This window comes from Acipenser ruthenus, chromosome 12 (genome assembly GCF_902713425.1).
Source record: "Acipenser ruthenus chromosome 12, fAciRut3.2 maternal haplotype, whole genome shotgun sequence".
Classification (NCBI taxonomy): domain Eukaryota; kingdom Metazoa; phylum Chordata; class Actinopteri; order Acipenseriformes; family Acipenseridae; genus Acipenser; species Acipenser ruthenus.
The window spans coordinates 19,856,659-19,880,140 of NC_081200.1; the positions used below are offsets into that span (position 1 = coordinate 19,856,659).

At 43.1% G+C, this 23,482-nt stretch overlaps 1 protein-coding gene across 28 annotated transcripts; it reads right to left on the reverse strand.

The window, feature by feature from the left end:
• Positions 1–2,845: 2,845 nt before the first annotated feature.
• Positions 2,846–23,126, reverse strand: LOC117417040 (uncharacterized). 28 transcript variants are annotated; one of them, XM_059034673.1, is made up of 5 exons: positions 19,711–22,380; positions 17,759–17,821; positions 14,073–14,860; positions 12,520–12,701; positions 7,730–10,942 (listed from the first exon to the last, which is right to left on the reverse strand). In XM_059034673.1, exons 3-5 carry the CDS (start codon positions 14,815–14,817, stop codon positions 10,508–10,510), a joined length of 1,362 nt encoding a protein of 453 aa, XP_058890656.1. In that variant the 5' UTR covers positions 14,818–14,860; positions 17,759–17,821; positions 19,711–22,380; the 3' UTR covers positions 7,730–10,507. The 28 variants fall into 28 exon arrangements, 15 of the variants coding, with proteins under 15 accessions (XP_033884604.1, XP_058890656.1, XP_058890653.1 ...); XM_059034670.1 differs by having other exon boundaries at positions 14,073–16,067; XM_059034671.1 differs by having other exon boundaries at positions 14,073–16,067; positions 19,706–22,380.
• Positions 23,127–23,482: the final 356 nt, after the last annotated feature.

The window sequence follows — 23,482 nt, forward strand, 5'->3', positions numbered from 1 at the left end:
CTGACTCAGGTTTACACTATCTGTGCCTGAGAATTCACCCAAATCAGGGGTTACTACCTCTGATGGTGCATATCAGTCTGGAAAGGGTTACAAAGCCATTTCTAAGGCTCTAGGGCTCCACCAAACCACAGTCAGAGCCATATTGTCCAAGTGGAGAAAGTTTGGGACAGTAGTGAATCTTCCCAGGAGTGGCCGTCCTGCCAAAATCTCTCCAAGAGCAAGGTGTAAAATCGTCCAGGAAGTCACAAAGAACCCTAGAACAACATCCAGGGATCTGCAGGCCTCTCGCCTCGGCTGAGGTCAGTGTTCATGACTCCACCATCAGAAAGACACTGGGCAAAAATGGGATTCATGGCAGAGTAGCAAGGCGGAAACCATTGCTCACTAAGAAGAACATGAATGCTTGTCTCAAGTTTGCCAAAAAGCACTTGGATGATCCTCAAGCGTTCTGGAACAATGTTCTATGGACAGATGAGTCAAAAGAGGAACTTTTTGGCCGACATGGGCCCTGTTATGGCTGGTGAAAACAAAACACTGCATTCCACAGTAAGAACCTCATACCAATGGTCAAGCATGGTGGTGGTAGTGTCATGGTTTGGGGATGCTTTGCTGCATCAGGACCTGGACGCCTTGCCATCATTGAAGGAACCATGAATTCTGCTCTGTATCAGAGAATTCTACAAGAGAATGTCAGACAATCCGTCCGTGAGCTGAAGCTGAAGCGCAGCTGGGTCATGCAGCAAGACAATGATCCGAAACACACAAGCAAGTCTACATCAGAATGGTTGAGAACAAGAAATTTAAAGTTTTGGAATGGCCTAGTCAAAGTCCAGACCTAAACCCCATTGAGATGTTGTGGCAGGACCTGAAATGAGCAGTTCATGCTCGAAAACCCACAAATGTCACTGAGTTGAAGCAGTTCTGCATGGAGGAGTGGGCCAAAATTCCTCCACGGCGCTGTGAGAGACTAATCAATAACTACAGGAAGCGTTTGGTTGCAGTTATTGCGGCTAATGGTGGCGTAACCAGTTATTGAGTCTAAGGGTGCAATTACTTTTTCACACAGGGGCGGGTGTTGCTGAACTTTCTTTAATAAATAAATGAAATATGTATCAAATGTTTGTGTTATTTGTTCACTCAGGGTCCCTTTTATCTAATATTAGGTTTTGGCTGAAGATCTGATAACATTCAGTGTCAAAAATATGCAAAAAATGCAGAAAATCAGACAGGGGGCAAATACTTTTTCACGGCACTGTATTTACCTCAGATGGCTTAGGATTCAGATATTGTACATAACCAGGACATCTGATCTAGATGTGTGTGTGTGTTTGCTTTTTTTCAATTCCTTAGGTTCATTCCTTAAAGGGGCGGTACACAAATTCTCCACCTGGTCAGTGGTAAAAATAAAACAGTGCAACAGTGCTTTAAAAATCAATTTGTGGTGTGTCTGTATATATGGTTTGATGATTATGTATTTGATTAGAAAAACCACTCATTTTCCAATTCTGTGACTTCACCTTTTGATGTTTTGATTGATTAATTCTAAGAATCTTCCAACTAAAAGTGGCTGTGTAGCGTTGAAGAAAAGGGGAGTGCAGGGCACATATTTAATGTTGATTAACAAATCCACAGTTTGTGCTACGAATCCACAGAAAACTGTTGATTCGTCAACGAAACCAGTCAGAACAATTCAACAGAAAAGGGAATATCATTTTATTATGCAACAATCATTTGACCAATTAGTTAATTATAGTATTACACAATTTAAATATAACACTTGGAAAAGGGCTTGCGATTTCAGTTTAGCATTTCATATATACAATTATTCATTAACATAATGTAAACATAATGTCAAACAAGCTTACAACTCACTTACATTTTGCCAGAACACTCCTCAAAAAATAATCTGTTTTAGGTTTGGCAAAACAAACAGTAATCTTTGTTCCTGGCTCACTTTCCTTTATTTTTTGCGTTTTTATTTTTCTAATGCTACATTTAAAACATAGTCCTCACTATTATCTTCACTTACAACAGACACTTTGTAAGTGGTATTTCAAACTCAAACTCAGAAGAACTCATGACAACATTTTAACTGTCTGAACTATGCCTAACAAAAGAGAAAAAACAAATCCAGTTACCAACAACTCAAAGTTGGTACTCGAAATAGTGAATTATTTTTACCGATTCAACACTTATCGTTGTTTATACCTGACTTAAACAATGCAGAGAAAAATGACAGGTTCCCATTGAAATTATTTCTCTGCTCTGGGTGTAATCAAATGAGTGTGCTTCTGTGTAGCACTCACCTTCAAGTGGTTTTTCAAATCTAACTGCCCATTAAATATGTATGGAAGAAATGCGGGCCTCTGGCAAAACTAACAGTATTGGAGAGAGTGTTTAGAGTGGCTGTATTATGTAAAACAATAAAGCAGATAATCAGGACCAAAGAAAACTGGAATGAGATATTAAAACCATGAATAATGGGATTGCTTTGGCTTATTCAGCTTCAGTTTTGTCATTTATTATAGAAAGTATCCAGCAACGTTATAATACTATAGACCAGGGGTTCCCAAAGTGCGGCCCGCGAGGACGTTTGGTGCGGCCCTCCAAAGCCCACCCCCATTTCTGACCATTTTCTGAAAATTTTCTGTAAAAAATTGCGCATGTAACTTGGGGGAAATTAATAATACTCAGCAATCAAAGTTCATAAAGTTACCTAACATACATTTTTAACATGTTATGGATCAAATCTGGACCCTCTCAAGCCAATTTTACTAATTAAGTTGTTACAGTCGTTATATGTGCACTGTCCCTTTAAAAAAAATAACGTTGCCTATAGCGCACAGTAGATTTGCCGCGCTGAAGGAAAAAAAAATGGAACCTCCTAGAAAAAGCATTCCATCGTTGAGGAGAGGAGGACTTGTCAAGAAAAATGGAGTAGTTCCTACTTCGTTATCAGAAATGGTGAAAAAGCACTGTGCTTGATTTGTAAACAGTAGATATCTGCTATAAAAGAGTACAATGTGAAACTTCATTATGAAACAAATCACGGCTCTTACAGTAGTCTTGTGGGCGATCAGTGAAAGAAAGAACTTGAACAGCTACGAAGAGAACTATCAGCTCAACAATGCAAAATGTAAGTAAAGCAAGTGAAGCTGCAACACGAGCTAGCTATGTGGCAGCTCACGAAATCGCAAAGAGAAGCAAGCCATTTAGTGACGACAAGTTCATTAAACACTGTATGGTGAAGGTGGCTGAGATTGTATGCCAGAGCAAAAGGCTGCATTTCAAGATATCAGCTAGTCAAAAATGACAGTCACACGCCGTATAGAAGACATTGGCAGCGATCTAAAAAGGCAACTGATTGAGCGCACTGAGAAGCTGGGTGCTTTTTCCATAGCACTGGACGAGAGCACAGACATCGGCGACACAGCACAATTACTCATTTTCATTCTGAGTGTCTCGGAAAACTTCAAAATATCAGAAGACCTACTCAGTCTCGAGAGCCTCAAGGATCGAACAAGAGGGGTTGACATATGTGATGCTGTGTATCGTGCTTGTGATTCACACAACTTAAAGTTGTCATCCCTGGTTAGTGTCACAACAGATGGAGCACCAGCAATGATGGGGGGTAAGGCGGGTGCTGTGCCGCTTATAAGCAAGAAAGTTTTGGAAGACGGGGATGTAAACATAATTCACTATCATTGTATAATTCACCAAGAAGCTATTGCTGCACACGTACTCGGGATGGGGCACGTCATGGACATCATTATCAAGACAGTTAATTTAATTAAATCCAGAGGTCTGAATCACCGCCAATTTAAGGCCTTTTTGGAACAATCAGAGGCTGAATTTGGGGACGTGATCTACTTCACAGCTGTCAGGTGGCTAAGCAGAGGGGCCACTCTGAAGCATTTTTTTCTGTTGAGAAAAGAAATCGCAGATTTCATGCACCAGAAAGGGCAGGATTTGCCACAGCTAAGTGACATTGAATGGATTTGTGATCTGGCGTTCCTGACAGATCTTACCTCTCCACTCAACGATCTGAACCTGAAGCTACAAGGTCATGGGAAGCTAATTTCTTCTCTATTTGACAGCGTCAAGTCTTTTGAGAGAAAACTCCAACTGTTGCAGGAGCAATTGAAGGAAGGCAATTTAGCCCATTTCCCAGCCTGCAAAGAGCTCTTGGAAGAGGATGAAAAGGTTTTGGATCACCTACGCTCAGACAAAAACAATCAGATCATGGAAAAATTGCAGGCTGAATTTCGCTGCCGCTTCTCAGACTTCAGGAGCCATGAGCAGGCTTTTGACATTTTTCAGGATCCTTTCAAATGTGCCCCTGAAGGCGCTCCGACAGAAATGCAATTTGAACTAATTGATTTACAGGAGAGTTCAGAGGCAAAAACTACATTTCAGGAGCAAAGCCTGATACAGTTCTACCAAAGCCTCTTGCCAACAACTTTCCCTGCACTTCGCCAGCATGCCTTTCGAATGACTTCTCTATTTGGAAGCACGTACACTTGTGAGAAAACCTTCTCCACCATGAACATCAACAAATCCAAATTGAGATCCAGACTGACCAATGACCACCTACATTCAGTCCTTCGCATTGCGACAACGGGATTGGAGCCCAGGTTGTCAGAGATTGTGGCCGGGAGAAGTCAGCACCACAAATCTCACGCGAGCGGACAGTAGGTAAGTTGATCCATTATTATGATTATTATTAGTAATAATAATAATAATAATAATAATAATAATAATAATAATAATAATAATAATAATAATAATAATAATATACAACTAACGTACCTGAGTGAAACTTTTCAGTAGGCTATATAATGAGTAGGTCAACATAATTGTATGTAATTTGGAAAGGCTTGAGGCATTCTTCGTTTAAAAAAAAAAAAAAAAAGCTTAAGAACTTTATTTGTGTTCTGTGTTTTGCTGTCGGCCGAATCCCTCCACATGTTATGACAGCACTTCTACTTTTTTTAAATTATTATTTTGTCTTCTCCTATCGCTTTCCACAGGGGGAGATGCTCAATGACTGTGATATCAAGACGTGAAGGTACCATCCAGACAACGTTAGATTACTATATGCAGCTGAAGTAGCTAGCTAGCTTCTGTAATGTTAACATAGTGACTGCGAGAAACGTTACGGTTCAGTATACAGGCACTTTTTCTGTTGTAGATTTTATTTTATTATTTTAAGAGCAAAACTGTATTCAGCTTCAACTACATCGGGAAAATGCTCTTTGTACAGTATTGTAGTTTTGGTGTTCAACTTGGATCTTTTGTTGGGGAAAGTACTACTGTAGTAACAGTACCCGGCTGCAGTTTAAACTTATTACTGTTACATTACTTTTTTGTACAATGTTTCTGAATAAGACTACAGTTAGGCTACAGTACAGTAGCTAGTAGGATGTTAAGTAGCAATCGTATGTAACTGCATGAAAAGCGCCAATGTAATGGCAGAGAATTTATGAATAACTAATGCTGCACTTTAAATATAAATGTGTGATTATTTCATTGTATTCAGAAAGAAAAAATACATAAAAACATCAAGGTAAAATGCAGTAACGTCTGTGTTTTATTTCTGCACATTTACTATGGAAATAGCTCTAAATGTCCACACCATGGGGCAATTTACATAATTTGTTTCATTCAAACTTTGCACTATTTGTATGGTCCCCAGAGATTCTAATTAAGCAGAGTTCACTGTACATACATTCAGCTCTTAGTGAAGTGGTTAGTTGCATTCTGCCTCACTACTGAAGAATAACCCACAAAAGAATTTAATTGGTATAGTTTGAAGAGTTTTTATTTTGGTATTATCTTCTTTAATTGTTGTGATCAGGACAATGTAAGATGTGACAGCATGATACTGGTGCTCAAACCTAAGCCTGTTGTGTCACCAAGACACAGGATAAAATACAAATACATTTCAAAGCTGCTGGTGTTGCAGTGGTAGTAATATACATTCCTAATTTGAATACAAAAATGTATAGGAAATAAAAAAGGTATGATTTGGGACATATTTCAGTTTCATGAGTGGTACATATTCTTGTGCGGCCCCCCATCCCATGCAACCTCTAGAAATTGGCCCTCCATCACCAAAACTTTGGGAACCCCTGCTATAGACAGTTTGCAGAAATATGATAAAGTATCCAAGATAATACATCAAAAAGAAATGTGTAGGAATCTTAGGAAACACTGATTCATATTCAAATACATGATGTCAACATCTTGTGCTAGGAGGGATTCGTAAAGATGGGATTTACAGTTCTGATTTGTATCACCAACCCAAACCTGAAACTAAAAGATAATGTTTCTATGTCAGACACATTTAGGTGCTGCACATAAATATGGAAACCATGTAGTTTTAGCTAAGTAAACATTATCTGTCTGAATGTACTAGTTGTTAATTAAATATACAATCTATCCATAATTAACTTTCACTGACAATACATTCGCTGCCTGGCCACTTTATTACGACCTGAACCTAATATCAGGTTGGACAGGTCACAGTGATTACATGTTTCGTGTCATAGCATGCTAGGTTTACCGTTTCTCTTACTATAGCAGAGGGTTACCGTAATGTCATTTTAAACCGTATAAATAAATCTTAGGCACCACCAGCGTCTCAACGATAACCCTCTGTCTCTCTAGGTTCTCTCTCTTTTATGGTGCACAATTAGAATGTGAGCGAGCTGAGAAACCTGATTGGTTAGAGATGTCCTGACGATTTATAATGTAAAGCACAGCTTGGGGGTTGATGGACAGCATAAGTAAGTTTAAAACAAGCTACAGCTTTACATATCACCCCTGTAAATTCTCCTGTCTAATAAGCCTTGGCAAATGTGTGCCTGTTTATTCAATTTCATTTGTATGCATTACAGTCTTGCCCCACTGAGTTTGAAAAGCTTTGTCTGGAACAGACATCAAAGTCCGCATAAATATTCCTGTTTGTATAGGTTCCGGCTTTTAGCTTTTGTGTTCATCTTGTCTTTGCCTTATGTAATGAAGCAGTGGCAGGACTGGGAGATGATGAAGGGATCATATGATGGATTTGATCTGCTGTTTCACTGGAGCGTATACTGTATATATCGTACATAATGAAGTGTAAGAATGATGCAATACTCATGTAGAGATCAAGCCAGGAATATACACATCCCTCATGTTCACTAGTTACTTTATGATCCGTATTGGTGGGATGTGCTTCTACTGTGCTGATCTCCTACCAACACAAAGAAGCTCCTGCAGAATGAAGAATTGACAGGGCTTGGACAAAAACAATGGAAACAGAGTTTGCATTTTGCAGACTAGTTTAGGAAACCCTACATTTTATGGCAGCATTCCAATGGTGTACTACTACTGTAAAATGTTTTTGCGGCAACTTAATTTCACTAATGGCCTTCAAGGTCATTCAAGATCCATTTTTGCTGCAATAAATGTTTGCGCTTCTTTTTCTTTTAATGTACGGCACATGTATGAATAATATATTTACGGCACATTAATTTTGCAGATTTTTAGTAAACGCGAAATTAGCAAACATTTCTCGCTCGTGAAATTTTCTTGTTTTACAGTATTTAAGATGTTATATACAGCGGCTTGGGTTTCAGTTATGCTTTGCTCCAGAAAATGCTCTCGCTTCAGACAATGACGTTCGTCTTCTGGTTTGTTTACTTCAGATTTTCGAATCCCGCTCCTGCTGTCGTTTCTCCTACAAGGGCAAGCCAGAATGAACAGCAAAGCGTCACTTTTATTGGTCGATTGACCCCCCCAAGACCCACCTCCCGACCACTCAGAGAGAGAGAGAGAGAGACATGACACACCCTCACCCAAACTCTCTGTGTCATTACCATGATTGGCAGATGGATCCCATAGGGCCCCCCCCGCAGAATCATGCATGCACCTGATAGCCAGCACAGGTCTCCCCTATCACACCAACCAACTTATTGGTCATGTTACGCTTGTCTTCCAATGCTAAGGCCAAACATCGCAGCACCTGGTCATGGCGCCAAGTAAACCGTCCTTGGCTAAGAGCCACCTTACATCCTGTCAAAATGTGTCTTAATGTTGCAGGTAATGAACACAAAGGACATGAGGGATCCTCTCCTACCCAGAGGTTTAGGTTCTGTGGTGATGGGAGAACATCATATGTTGACATGATGAGGAAACTGATCCTGCTGTGTTCCATTAACCATAGGTCTTGTCAGCCAATCTTGGGCTGTTCCACACTCTCCCATCTCATCCATTCTCCCTACTTGGCCTTGGAAATGGCCTTTATGCACCTCATCCTCTCCTCCTGATTTTGCACCTCATTGACTACCAGCTTCCTCTGTTCAGCTGGAGCTGCCTTGTGCCATGTAGGAGGAGCTGAACTGAGACCAAGACCCCCTCTTCCATGCTGAACTTGCCCCATGATATCACTAATTCGAAGGGCAGCCTTTGCATCCTCCACAGCTTTTTTTGCCACCCACTTTTTTCCAGTTTTCAACACAGGTGCTGCCTCCCTTAGCATTTGTTGCGTGACTCTACTAGTCATTTCCAGTCTGACCTAGGCACACTTAAACTCCTCGGTTAGAGCGGAGACTGGTAGCTGCAGTATTCCTTTACCATAAAGTCCCACTCTGCTGAGGCAGCGTGGAACTCCCAACCATTTCCTGATGTATGAACTGATTAAAGCTTCCAGCTTCTCTACTGTTGTCAAAGAAACCTTGTACACAGTCAGTGGCCACAGCAACCTCGGCAGTAGACCAAACTGAAAGCACCAGAGTTTTAGTTTGCCTGGTAAAGCGCTGCTGTCTATGCTCTTCAACCCTTCCACTGCTTGTTGTCTAACTTCTCCCACACGAACTGTGTTCTTTAGACCCCCATCGTACCATCTCCCAAGACTCTTCACTGGCTTCTCAGACAGTGTTGGTATTGCCTCACCATTAATGAAGAACATTTTATCTACTACTTTACCTTTAATTATAGAGATGCTCCTTGATTTAGTGGGCTTGAATTGCATTCGTGCCCATTCAATGTTATTGGTTAATTTGCCCAATAACCGATTAGTGCAGGCTACTGTTGTAGTCATCATTGTCATGTCATCCATGCTCGAATTGGTGGTAGTCGCATTCCAGAAGCCAAGCGCTCTCCTCCCACTACCCATTTTGATGCCCTAATGATTACTTCCATTGCCATGCTAAAAGCCAGTGGAGAAATGGTGCATCCTGCCATTATTCCAACTTCTAGGCATTGCCATGTAGTGCTGAATTCTGAAGTTGAAAAACTAAATTGTAAATCTCCAAAGTAGGCTTTCACTAAATTTTTTGTTGTCATCAGTACACTGAAAAAATCAAATGCTGCCCAAAGATGTTCATGTGGCACTGAACCATATGCATTAGCCAAATCCAGGAATGTCACATGGAGAACCTTCCTCTCCTTTTTAACTGATTGAATTTGTTGCCAGATCACATTGATGTGTTCTAAGCATCCTGGGAAACCTGGAATGCCCGCTTTTTGTATTGAAGTGTCAATGAAGCAGTTCTTTAATAGGTAAGTTGACAATCTCTGAGCAATAATGCTGAAGAAAATCTTGCCTTCTACGTTTAATAGGGAAATAGGGCGAAACTGACTGATGCTTGTAGAATCTTTTTCTTTAGGTATAAAGACTCCACCTGCTCGGCGCCATGCTCTTGGTACAAACTGTTTTTCCCATGCCACTTTCATCAATTTCCACAGGATTCGTAGTACTTCTGAAGCACTCTTGTACGCTCTGTATGGAACTCCATTAGGCCCGGGAGATGATAAAGCCCTTGCTTTTTCCACAGCTCGCTCTGCTTCTTTCTACTTAGGTGCACAGTCCTCCATTTGGTATTCTGGTGGATTGATAGGTGGGATGTCTGAAGGAATTAACATAGGCTCCTGCCTTTTTGAATCTGTATGTTTCCTCCAAATATCTCTCCAGCTCAAACTTAGATGTTTTTAGTGTGCCATTCTTCTCACTGGTGAATAACTTCTTTGCAAATTTGAATGGGTCTTTATAAAAGTTAGTTCTCGCACGCTCCTTCTTTTGTAACGTTTCAGTAGGCGCTCAGCTCTGCGCAATGTTGCAAGCTTATCTTTTATGACCCTTTGTAAGAGACTGATTCCCTTCTTCTGACTTTGTTCTGCTCTTCTCCATTGCTTCCTCAGCTGTCTCCATTCTGTAACTAAGCGTCCAATCTCCTGCTGCCGTCTAGACTTTCCAGGAATAGTTTGTACTTTTTCCTTCGTTTTTTCAACTCCAAACCTCTCGCTTCCATATGTGTAGATGATGTCCCCAAATTTATCCAGCTTCTTTTCAACTGTTCCAATTAACCTTTCCAATGCAAAGCAGAGATCTGTGTTTACTGTGTCCCATGCAGTTTTCTCACAAGCTCTTGGCCATTTAACTCCAGGCTTGTGCCCGTTGAGGTTCTTTTCTCTCTTATGTTGGTTTGTCTGACCGGGTTCACAAGGATCATTAGGTTCATCACTAACTGTGTCCATGCAAGTCCTCCTCACTTCTGTGACAGGGTGTGGTAAAGTGGTTTGCAGTGCTCAGGTGTACAGGTGATTCAGGTGCTCCAGACAAAGGACAAACACAAAGTTCACAGTTCAAGTCTTTAATTTCCTTGACCAAAGGTTTCAAATAATAAAAGCTGGCTCTACCCAGCAATGGGTATTGCCAGCGAAAACTGGATTCAAATAATAAAGCTGGCTCTACCCAGCAATGGGTATTGCCAGTGCCAAAACAAGTGGTTGCAGTCCCGAAATAATAATCCGAACACAAAACACGTAACACAAACACATAAACATGTCTCCAGACGGTGTGTGCTCTGGTGCAGGTGCGGTGCTCTGAGTGGTGGTGGTTTTTGCGTTCAGGTCCGGGCTGGCTTCTCGCTGCAGCTCCCGGCTTTGTATCAGCCATCTGGCAAAGACAAATACAGGCTTTTATCAATGGGACAACACTTCATTCACGTTTCCTGTCCTTGTTTCCTCCCATTAACCACAACAAAGGAACAGATGGTTCAATCATGTCTCCTCCAATTCATGACTGAAACTTCGCTCACCGTACTAGGGTGATGACTCCAGGTACCGTAACGCTGCCCTCTTCCTGAATGGCTGACTTCCGACTGCCCCTGGAATGAACTGCCCAACCATTCAGTACGAAGCCCGCAGTTCCTGTTGTACAGTGCCCTCACCGGTTGAGAGGGAGATTGTTGATTTGTATTCATTCGCTCTTCATCACATATCCCACCGCTCAGAGTGGAGCTGAAGGAACACTTGGCTGAATCTACCTTACCCATTTCACCCCCCTCCCGGGAAAAGTAATCCGAATTTTGATGATCTTTCCCAGTCATGAAATACATGGAAGCTGCTCTAGAAAGAGTGCAAAGAAGAGCAACCAGAATTATCCCGGGTTTAAAAGGCATGTCGTTTGCAGACAGGCTAAAAGAATTGAATCTATTCAATCTTGAACAAAGATTACTACGCGGCAATCTGATTCAAACATTCAAAATCCTAAAAGGTATAGACAATGTCAACCCAGGGGACTACTTTGACCTGAAAAAAGAAACAAGGACCAGGGGTCACAAATGGAGATTAGATAAAGGGGCATTCAGAACAGAAAATAGGAGGCACTTTTTTTCACAGAGAATTGTGAGGGTCTGGAACCAACTCCCCAGTAATGTTGTTGAAGCTGACTCCCTGGGATCCTTCAAGAAGCTGCTTGATGAGATTCTGGGATCAATAAGCTACTAACAACCAAACGAGCAAGATGGGCTGAATGGCCTCCTCTCGTTTGTAAACTTTCTTATGTTCTTATCAAAATCTGGTGTGATCAAGGCAGGGGCTCGGCAGTCGTTGCTTAATGGTATCAAATGCCCCCTGACATTCCCCTGTCCATTTAATTAAATTTGGTGCGCTCTTTTTAGTGAGGTTCACTAGAGGGTTGACCACTGTGGCATACTCGGGGATGAATCGGTGGTAATAACCGGCCAACACCAAGAGCGACCTCACCTGGGACTTGGTTCTCGGGATTGATGCGTCCATCAAAGCCTGGACTTTGGTGGTGATGGGTTTCACCTTCCCATGTCCCATAACAAATCCTAAATGTTGGGTTTCTTCTTTGGCAAATGCACATTTACCCAAGTTGGCTGTCAGCCGGGCTACCCTCAGAGACGGCAAGACGGCTGCGACCCTAGCCAAATGCTCTTGCCAGGTGGAGCTGTAAATCACCACATCATCAATATACGCTGCTGCATATTCATGATGTGGGCGTGAAAGGCAGCGGGCGCACCATGTAGCCCAAACGGAATGGTTGTGAAATGAAACAGACCATCAGGGGTAGAAAATGCAGTTCTCACATGATCTGCGGGTTAATGGGATCTGCCAGTATCCCTTTTTCGGGTCCAAAGTCTAAATGAACATCACCATTCCCAGTTTGTCTAGAAGCTCATCGACCCGAGGCATGGGATATGCATCGAACTTGGTAATAGCATTTACCTTGCGGAAATCAACGCAGAAGCGGTTGGTGCCGTCCTTTTTGGCGACTATCACAATTGGACTGCACCACTCACTCCTGGAAGGCTCAATCACCCCAAGTTCGAGCATCACCCGCACCTCTTTGCGAACGCCACCTCGTCGACTTTCCGGGATCCAGTAAGGTCTCTCCTGAACCGTGACACCTGGTGGAGAGATAATGTCATATTCAACAAAATTAGTTCTGCCGGGCACATCAGAAAAAAACATCCCTGAACTTCTCAATTAACCTGCACAGACCTCTCTGCTGATCTGGGAGTAACTGTTCCCCCATCTGAATGTTCTGTATGCTAGGGGCCTCTATACAGGGTCCAAAATCATCCTCTAACTCACCTGGGGCTATAAATAAGGCCTCCCTTGCCTGCCAGGGCTTTAATAAATTTATATGGTAAATTTCCTGTTCATTACGGCGATCGGGCTGCCGAATTTCATAATTCACTTTCCCTATAGCCAGAATCACCTCATATGGCCCCTGTCATTTGGCATACAGTTTGGATTCCGACGTAGGAAGAAGCAGCATTAACTTGTCCCCTGGCCGAAAGGTCTGAATTTGTGCATTTTTGTTGTAATGCTGCTGTTGGCGGTGCTGAGCCGATTTTAGATTGTCCTGGGCCAAACGATCGACCAAATCCAGGCGATCACGGAGTAGGAGCACATGCTGCACTACATTTTTGGACGAGCCTTTATGCTCTTCCCACTCCTCTCAACAGATCAAGGATGCCGTGAGGTTGTCGGCCGAACAAGAGCTTAAAGGGGGAGAACCGTGTTGAGCTCTGCGGCACCTCTCTCACTGCAAAAAGGAGGTAGGGAAGGAGCGATGCCCAATGTTTCTGCTCTTGATTCACAAATCGTTTCAGCATCTGCTTTAATGTTTGATTAAAACGTTTCACCAAACCGTCTGACTGTGGATGATAAACAGATGTCCGGATGGGATGTACTTTTAACATTTTATATACCTGCTGTAGCGTTCGAGACAGAAAGTTAGTCCCATGGTTAGTCAGTATCTCTTTGGGGATACTACTCTCGACATGTACTAGTTCTTTGGCTATTGAGTGGACCTCAATGGAACTGCCTCCGGTTATCGCGTTGCATAATCCACCACTGCTAATATATACATATACCCGGAGTCAGAAGGTAGCAAAGGGCCGACTATGTCCATTGCAATGCGTTCAAAGGGAGTGGAAATAATTGGCAGTGGGACCAAAGGAGCGGGTGCACTCAACCCGGTGCTACTCGCTGGCAGTCTGGGCAGGTGGCTACATATTTCGACACTTCATTATGAAGCCCTACCCAATAAAATTGAGCCAATATGCGTTCCCTCGTCTTTTTGGCTCCCAAGTGTCCTGCAAAGGGGATGTCATGCGCCAGCCTCATGACCTCGGGCCGACACAACAGGAGAACCATCAATTGTGTTATAGGCTGTCCTGTGCCCGTGGCAAGGTTTACCCTATACAGTACTTGCCCCTTGATAATGAAGTGCGGATATACCAGCGCCCCAGCACCTTCAACATCCTTACCTTCAATAGACCGGACCTGTCCCCAAGCGTGCACCAGTGTGGGGTCGTTTTTCTGGTCCCACACTAGGTCCGCGCTTGAGCCCCACATGTCCGGTACATTGAGAGGGGCTGGAGTAACATCTGTCCTGGATGGCCCAGTAATCTCGCCCTCTCGGTCACACTGCGTACCAACTCCCCGTGAGTGGCGTTTGATACCATCCGCACTCTCTCCCACCAGTCCCCAGCCTCGTTTCAGAGATGCACCTTCCCCTTTTTCGATCCGTCTCTCTTTCTTTGTTTTCCTAGGACAAAAAAGAGAATTAAACAGGTCGGCTTGCAGGGGGAAAATCTCACCAATCGTTTCCCCTGCTCTGTCTGGCACATTTACGTGTGCGGTCAGGACTGCCTTTTGGATTAATTGCCGATACTGTGGCCAGTCCCGGCCCAGAACGGGGTGCGGCAGCCTTTCCACCACCCCCACTGTGAGGTGGCGCTGTGTCTGACCTATCGACACGTATGCTTTTAGGGTGGGATATGTCGCTGTGTCTACATGGATGCAGGAGATCGCCACCTTGCCTTGTGGCTGCCACGACATACCGCCTAAGAGAGACGTTTGAATTAAGGTCTGTGCACACCCTGAGCCCACTAAAGCATGGGTACTCACATTATCAACCATCACATCAATGATATAAGGCCCCTCCCGACCATTTCCCTGTTCCTTACCTGCTTCAGATGCCAGGTTGCACGTCACCACCTTGCACTCCATTGTCACGGGGCACAAGTGGGTGATGTGTCCAGGCTCATGGTACCTAAAACAAACAATCGGGGCAGAAGGGACTGGGGTTAGCTGTCTGTCACGCTGCTGATACTGCAGCAGGTCGGGGGCAGTAAATCTACCCCAGCTGGGGGCCAACCGCTGTCTCCATGGTAAGGTCTGATTCCCAGCTGGAGAGACGATGGCACTGATCCGTGGGTGATTGGCGTGACGAGAGGGGTCAGTAGTCCTGTCTTTACGGAGACCTGAGAGTCCTCAAAATCCTCCGCAAGTTTGACGACGGCCTCCAAGGTGGTCGGATTGTGGGGCTGTATCCATCCTTGGGTGACATGTCTTTTCTGCACGGTTGAGCCAGTGCACCATGTGGTCACAGAGTTTTTGGGCGACCACCCTGGGCTGGTCTCCCGTGGCCTCCGATACTCCCGGAACCGCATCCAGTGTGTTTCCCCCGTGATATTCAGGCGTTGGAGGATGGCCTGTTTGACCAGGTCGTACTGGCTAGCCTTCTCCTTGGTCATAGCCTGGTACGCTGCCTGGTCTTCCCCGATCAGACAGGGACCCAGTCGGCTGGCCCAGTACTCCTTCAACCATAATGCGGTGGTGGCCAACCGCTCGAAGGCAACCAAGTACACCTCCGGGTCATCCTCCGCAGTCATCTTTTGCGTCCATGCTTTAGGAGGCGCCATCACGGGTATTGCTGGTGTTTGGGGTGCGTTTCCGAGACCGACCCTCTCAATCAGCGCCGTGTATCTCTCCTCCCTCTGTCTATCCTCCGTCTCGTCTGTGCTCCAGTGCCTGTAGCAGCGTGGTTAATGCAGCCATGTCCATGATCCCACTTCTAAAACCACTTGTGGCAAAGTGGTTTGCAGTGCTCAGGTGTACAGGTGATTCAGGTGCTCCAGACAAAGGACAAACACAAAGTTCACAGTTCAAGCCTTTAATTTTCTTGACCAAAGGTTTCAAATAATAAAGCTGGCTCTACCCAGCAATGGGTATTGCCAGCGAAAACTGGATTCAAATAATAAAGCTGGCTCTACCCAGCAATGGGTATTGCCAGTGCCAAAACAAGTGGTTGCAGTCCCGAAATAATAATCTGAACACAAAACACGTAACACAAACACATAAACACGTCTCCAGACGGTGTGTGCTCTGGTGCAGGTGCGGTGCTCTGAGTGGTAGTGGTTTTTGCATTCAGGTCCGGGCTGGCTTCTCGCTGCAGCTCCCGGCTTTGTATCAGCCATCTGGCAAAGACAAATACAGGCTTTTATCAATGGGACAACACTTCATTCACGTTTCCCGTCCTTGTTTCCTCCCATTAACCACAACAAAGGAACAGATTACGGCGTCTCATCCCCCTAAAGTACCCTAAGCCCTGCCCCCTCTGATAGCTAGTTCAATCATGTCTCCTCCAATTCATGACTGAAACTTCGCTCACCGAACTAGGGTGATGACTCCAGGTACCGTAACGCTGCCCTCTTCCTGAATGGCTGGCTTCCGACTGCCCCTGGAATGAACTGCCCAACCATTCAGTACGAAGCCCGCAGTTCCTGCTGTATAGTGCCCTCACCGGTCGAGAGGGAGATTGTTGATTCAGATTCATTCGCTCTTCGTCACACAGGGGTGCTGATATCCTGCGACCTGTGGTTTGCTTCCTGACGCTGGATTTCATTCGACTGACTTGACTGACTTCATAAGAAGTACTGATCAATGTGAGGCCCTTGTCCCTTCTCCCTCAAGCATTTCATTCTCTTGATGAATCTTCAAACCCCTGACCGTTGTCGCCTTGCTCCAGCCGCAGACACAAACCTGGAGTTCCATGTCTTTGCTAACTGCAGATCTTGAACTAGTCTTTTGTAAAGTACTCTCCATACTCATAACTGTTTCCATTCCTAAGTTGTTAACCGTGTTGTCCAACATTGAGTCATCTTCCGCCCCGGTTCTCGCAGACTCTAGGGGTATTTTTCTCTTTAATTTCTTAGAAGCCTTGGGCGGGTGTCTCCAGCATCCTGTAAACACAGAGCTGGATACTGCCGACAAGGGTAGCTAACCCTTGCCGGCCCCAATGGGGTCTCTTTCCTCCTGTCAGCTGTCTCTCCAGGCTGTCACGAGGGTCGGGGCTGTGGTGGATCTGGTCTCCTCGACGACTCCACCATAGAAACCCGTCGCTTCTCTTCTTCCTCACTGTTGGGGATGGCAGCACCTCCTCCTTAGGCTGTTGGATGGCAGCTCCTCCTCCTCCGGCTGTCGGGACAGTAGTTCCTCCTTGTTTGGCCCTCGGGACGGCAGCTACTCCTTCTTGGACTGTAGCTCCTCCTCTGGCTCTTCAGACAGGCAGGCAGCCACTCACTCCTACTCTGGCCTTTGAGGACAGTAGCTTCTCCTACTTTAGACTTGGAGGACGGTAGCTCCTCCCCCTCCGGCTTTCGGGGCTCCAGCTCCTCCCTCTGTGGCTTTTCACCCACGTCTCAGTTGGCTCCCCTCTCTGGCTCCCTCACACAGAACAGCTCACGTGAAACTACCAACCATGATAGCTCACTGAGTACAAACGGCCAGCGTACGAAACAAAACAAAATAAAACACAATACAAAAAACTATAAAATAAAAGGTGCCGTAAAAACGGCGTGCTCTGCTCCCTAATGCATGGAGGTCCCGCTTGCTCACCTCGCTATACTTTAAGGGGATCTACCATCCCCGAACTAATCTTTATGTATCAACACAAACCCCGACTCCGGCCGTCGACGGTTTTGGCAGCTTCTTTTGGCTCCGATCCCGGTTCACCATCACGGCTATCGGAGGATTTCTGCAACTTATTTCGCTCTCTATGCTCGGGTAGCGTGGACGATCTTCAGCTCAATGTCCGTGGCTTTGCAGCAGCCCCGAGGTGAACAAACAGGACCTCTTTATACCTGATGCCATGCTGGAACACACCTACCCACTGATTATCCACAGCTGGCAATCACACACAGCAGCCGGTTTATCCCAGGAGCGTCAGGTACTGCAATAAATTAATAACAACAATTACACACATTTACACAATACTATTTACAATGTATACACATAAACCCACTCTTCATGTGCAGGGCTCCTGCCCTGCTACAAGGTGTAACACAAAAATAGACATTCTAAAGTTATTACAGATTTTGATTTCATTACAATTTTTCACATTTGTAGTAAAACAGTATTTATTATTATTTGTTTATTTAGCAGATGCCTTTATCCAAGGCGACTTACAGAGACTAGGGTGTGTGAACTATGCATCAGCTGCAGAGTCACTTACAAATACATCTCACCCGAAAGACGGAGCACAAGGAGGTTAAGTGACTTGCTCAGAGTCAGTGGCTGAGGTGGGATTTGAACCAGGGACCTCCTGATTACAAGCCCTTTTCTTTAACCACACATTTGTGTATATAATAATACATTTTTCCAGAATCCATATTCCAGACCATATCAACCTTATGTTCACATCAGATTGATTTAAACTAACTTCAAAAATGATCACTCTACATTGAATAAGTACTAAAATAGTGTATGAATGCTTTACTATCTATCTGCAACATTAGTAAACAATTATCCCTTTTCTCCATAATTATGCAAACCCCATTACATCTTGGGATATGCTTTACAATACCCACAAACGCAATCGTTTTACATAATATTTCTATTGCTAACCCACTGCTACAAATAAAATTAACATACATTTCCCTTCATTCTCTCCAGACATATTCAGTAATACAGTATATCATTTAAATATTCCATTATTAAAAAAAAAAAAAACTAATGTCCATGAAAGGTGATCTCATAGTCCATTTGTTCTTTAACAGAACAACAATTTTCAAAATCAGAATAACCTCATTTCAGCACCTAGAAGAAAATCAAGTGCAGTATTCTTTTGATAACATCTGATTTAATTTCAACCTTGATTTTTCATCTTCACCTTGTGATGTCTGCCTACATGATGCAGTCTGTGTGAGAGAAGAAATGTTTACTTCTTTTATTTCAACGATCTGTTTCATCATAATAATTATGATTATTAATTCGCAAGATCTCTATTGAAACATACAAAGTGCAAATCCTCCCTTTGTCTCAACACAAACAAATATCTTATGTAAATTAGAACATCACCCATTGAAAAATTAAACTACAATTGGCAATGCTTTTCCTGAATTATTTCATTGCAGTTCCAAGAACCACCACCGAGTGTCATGTATTGTATACACAGCATTCTGAACAATTTCTTTTGTACCCTCGCGACAAAGTATTTACCATGTTAGCTAGTTCTCCTAAAATGTAATACTGACTAGCCCTGTACTACTGTACCTTGTGTTCACTAACCCAGTACCCAGAACATTGAAGCAATCAGTCACAAGCCACCTAGACCATTTATTGTGCCTTTCTTCACAAACTTTACCAAAGGAATGTTCTTATGGACCCCAAAATAAGCAAGAGAGAGATATGTTTCCCAACAGCTACTACAGCACCACTTTTCCTTTCCATAATCTATTGAAGCATTTCTGCTGTAACAATATTCTCTTTCATTCATTCTCATTACCCTGGTCCAATCACACCCTCCATATTTTTTCTCCAACATATATATATAGATACACAGTGCCTTGCAAAATTATTCACACCCCTGACCAATTCTCTCATATTACTGAATTACAAATGGTACATTGAAATTTCGTTCAGTTTGATATTTTATTTTAAAACACTGAAACTCAAAATCAATTATTGTAAGGTGACATTGGTTTTATGTTGGGAAATATTTTTAAGAAAAATAAAAAACTGAAATATCTTGCTTGCATAAGTATTAAACCCCTGTGCTGTGGAAGCTCCCAGTTTACACTGATGAAAGAAATTGCCCTAACGAGGACACAATTACCTTACCATTGGCCTTCACCTGTGAACCATTAAAGTTGCTGTCACATTTTCTGGATAAAAACCCCACTGTTGAAGGATCATTGGTCAGGCTGTGAATCTGAAGGAAAATGAAGACCAAACAGCATTCCACAGAAGTTAGAGATAAAGTAATACAAATGCATAGATTAGGGAAAGGGTACAAAATAATATCCAAGTGTTTGGATAGCCCAGTGAGCACAGTTGGATCAATAATCAGGAAGTGGAAGCTGCATCACACCACCCAGGCACTGCCAAGAAAAGGCCGTCCCTCAAAACTCAGCGCTCAAACAAGAAGGAGACTTGTGAGAGAAGCTACAGAGAGGCCAACAATCACTTTGAAGGAGCTACAGAGTTCAGTGGCTGGGAGTGGAGTAATGGTGCACCAGTCAACCATATCAAGAGCTCTGGCCTGTATGAGAGGGTGGCAAGAAAGAAGCCATTACTCAAAAAGTACCATCTGAAAGCACGTCTGGAGTTTGCCAGAAAGCATGAGAGTGACCCAGCTGCGATGTGGGAAAAGGTTTTGTGGTCAGATGAGACCAAGATAGAGCTTTTTGGCCAAAACTCAAAGCGCTATGTGTGGCGCAAACCTAACACTGCCCATGCCTCAAGACACACCATCCCTACAGCGAAGTATGGTGGAGGCAGGTTTCATTTGTAAGCACACCAGACAATTGTTCAAAATATGTATCACAAAATGCATATTACACTCCCCTCTTTCGGTTGCTGACAAAATACGCAATTTCAGACTGCAACCAAATATGTTCCTACCATCTCCAGTGGAACCCATCCATATCCCTTTAAATGTATCATTGCCAATTTGAAACTACAACAACAGCATTTTTGTTGCCCAAAATACTTTACCATTGAACCCCTCAAGTGTAATAGTATGTAATGCAGAAACATCACTCAGTCTGTCTTTCTGTGACGTCACTACAAGCACACTTAATTCACACAAATATCCATTCACGAAAATGCTTAATGTTCTCATCTAGATCCCATAGTTTGTTTCAGATTTTTTAGATCTCCTAAAAACATCTGTCCTAAAAATCCCATCAGTCTCTCATCAAACCTCGCTCAGTACTCTGTGCTTAACCCCACCCATATATCTCTATATGAGCACACCTTTTTGTTTTTCCATGTGCTGTTTTCCCATGTGCTGCTTTCAGTCCAAAGGTAGAGAAATCTGCACACTACACAACACACAAAGACCTTTCTGTACAATGTTTAGAAATATTTTAGTCCACTCCATTATACACTAAACTCCCACAATAAAGTATCCGTATTCTATTCACACAAACAGTTGCAATACCTGCAAGTTCACCTTTGCACCATCAATAATCCCATGTCATTCATGATTTATTCATGTTTCAGTTATCACATTAATCTAGTTATCATCACCTCTCCTGCAAGAAGCTCCGTAAAATATTAATTGTAACCAACATAAACAAAACACATCATAAAATGTGTGCAAATGTAACCCCTACTCATTAACGTGACTATATCAGTAAACAGGGTTCACTAATACGTAAGCCTTACTTAGGGTCGATTATATAGCTGGCTGAGTTATATATATATATTAACCTACTGGCTGAACAAGGTATAGCAAACTGGGGCTATTCTACTTTAAAATTCCCCTTTAAATATAAACTACTGTCAAGTCAGGGTGGTGGCTACTTTACAGACTGTCTATCATGCAGTACTCCTGGGCCTGGCTCCACCCATTCAGATGCTCTGCGTTGTGTGAAAGTGTGTAGCTTGGTTTAACACGATACTCCCAAGCTTGCTGGTCAGTTCAATGGCTCTTTATTTTGTCCTCCTGCAATTAAAACACATCGGGAGGGACGTTTAACAGGGCTTCTCATAAATGCACAGTACAGGAAAACACTGCACGTAGCTTCTACATTAACATTCTCGCGAGATCCCCTAAGTGAGATCTCGTTGTCCATGCACTTTACTTTCACTTTTAACACGCAGAAACAAAAGTATAAAGTGAAATACAAACTCTCTACTAGACTATTGTTACAGAATTTCAAGCAGTATTAACTAATAAATCATCGTTATACCCTCTTACTCAAGGAACATGTCACAAATTACGTTTTCTTTGTTTACAATTTGGTCTGCGAGTCCCCGTGCGTCCGTCATTATCCCGAACACATATTTCAAATCGCAGCCACAAATGCGGTATGACACATTACAATATCCCCATCCCCAAAACACCTCAGTATGCCTTCGCTATACTAAATTACGTTCTCACCTGCAATTAAAACACATCGGGAGGGACGTTTAACAGGGCTTCTCATAAATGCACAGTACAGGAAAACACTGCACGTAGCTTCTACATTGACATTCTCGCGAGATCCCCTAAGTGAGATCTCGCACCCTCCGGCTAGCTACGGGGTCGTAAAGAAAACCAGACCTGGAATTAGAATGATAGGCTGGTAACTATCAATACAGCATTAAATTATGCTGTCTACAACGAAGGTCCTGTACTGCTTCCCCACCTGTCAGCATCCATATATTTAACTTAAGCTACCCTTGTTACACAAACATCCCATTTCACATCACTCACGTAGCTCTGAGTGACACTGCTTTTGTCTTTCCTGTGTCACTGGATTCTGACGCCTCAGCAGAGAGTTGAAATCCCTGTAGATCACTCTGATATCGATCATGTGACCTTTTTTTTCCCCATTTGAATTGTATTTTTACATTTATGCTCTCTAACAATTCAACTTTTTTTTCTCTACTTGTGTATGGTAGTGAACTCTAGCAACATCAGAATAAAACCAGTTAATACTGATAACATCGGTGCTTTATTAAACTAAGTGTTTTCCATTCAAAGAGAATGCAATCTCCCTGTTTAATTCAACACGAACTAAACAATCATTAATAAACAGACACATTAAAAATAAAACATTGTTTTAACTCTGCACTTTTAGAAACCAAACATTATACCTGCAATATATTCTGTGTTTTGCCCTGTGTACCCAATTGTTTAAACTTGCACGCATTCTCCTTACATGCATTTAAATCACGTGTTTATGAAAACCAACACTATTTCCTTCCTATAGCAAACATGTTGTACTTTACATTAGGTTCAGGAATGGCAAAAACTTGATGCTCTTTTCCCCAAAACCAAAACTTACAGAAGCTCCATCCCCACTCTGATTACAGCATCACCTCGCAGTTCACAGTAATGTTTGTGTTACAGCGATTCCCGAGACAAATGGCTGCCTAAAAAAAAGAGCCCTACCTTACTGTGACGGAAATATAATGAGTTCTGGTTGTAAATCTCCCTCTTGACCTGTGAGGATACGAAGTAGCGAAAGGGAAAGGATTTGGACAGGTTGTCCTGACAGTTCATTCCCTGGGTCGGGAAGTCAATCAGCCTGGAAAAAGACGAGACTCCAGTGCGAGAATGTATTGACCTGGAAGGTAAACGAGGTAGCAGCTGCAGGCAATAGAATCAGCTGCCATCGTTTACCAAGGGGCCATGCATAATCACATAAAAGGGGCTGGAGAATTGTAAATCTTTTCCTTCGCTTGGATTTCGCTATGAGGAAACTGGAAGGACCGGGAGATTGCCCAAAATAATTAACGAAAGGAGTTTGTGAGTGTTTTGTTTGTTTGTCTGTTTAGTAATTGTCTGTGTTTGTTATCACTAGACGGCTAAACACAGATCCGGAGCTGTCGCCAAGGGCCAGCACGAAACCGGATCACCACTGCACTAACGTCATGAATAAACATTGTTATCAGCGCT

Excerpts from the sequence above, each read along its gene's own strand:
- LOC117417040 (XM_059034668.1), bottom strand. The coding sequence starts at position 14,817 with ATGGAGTGCAAGGTGGTGACGTGCAACCTGGCATCTGAAGCAGGTAAG. Across the intron at positions 12,702-14,072 it reads ACAGGTCCGGTCTATTGAAG|GTGTCACGGTTCAGGAGAGA; the intron begins GTAAGGATGTTG and ends TCTCTCCACCAG. Across the intron at positions 10,943-12,519 it reads TCTGCGTTGATTTCCGCAAG|ATGGCTGATACAAAGCCGGG; the intron begins GTAAATGCTATT and ends TGTCTTTGCCAG.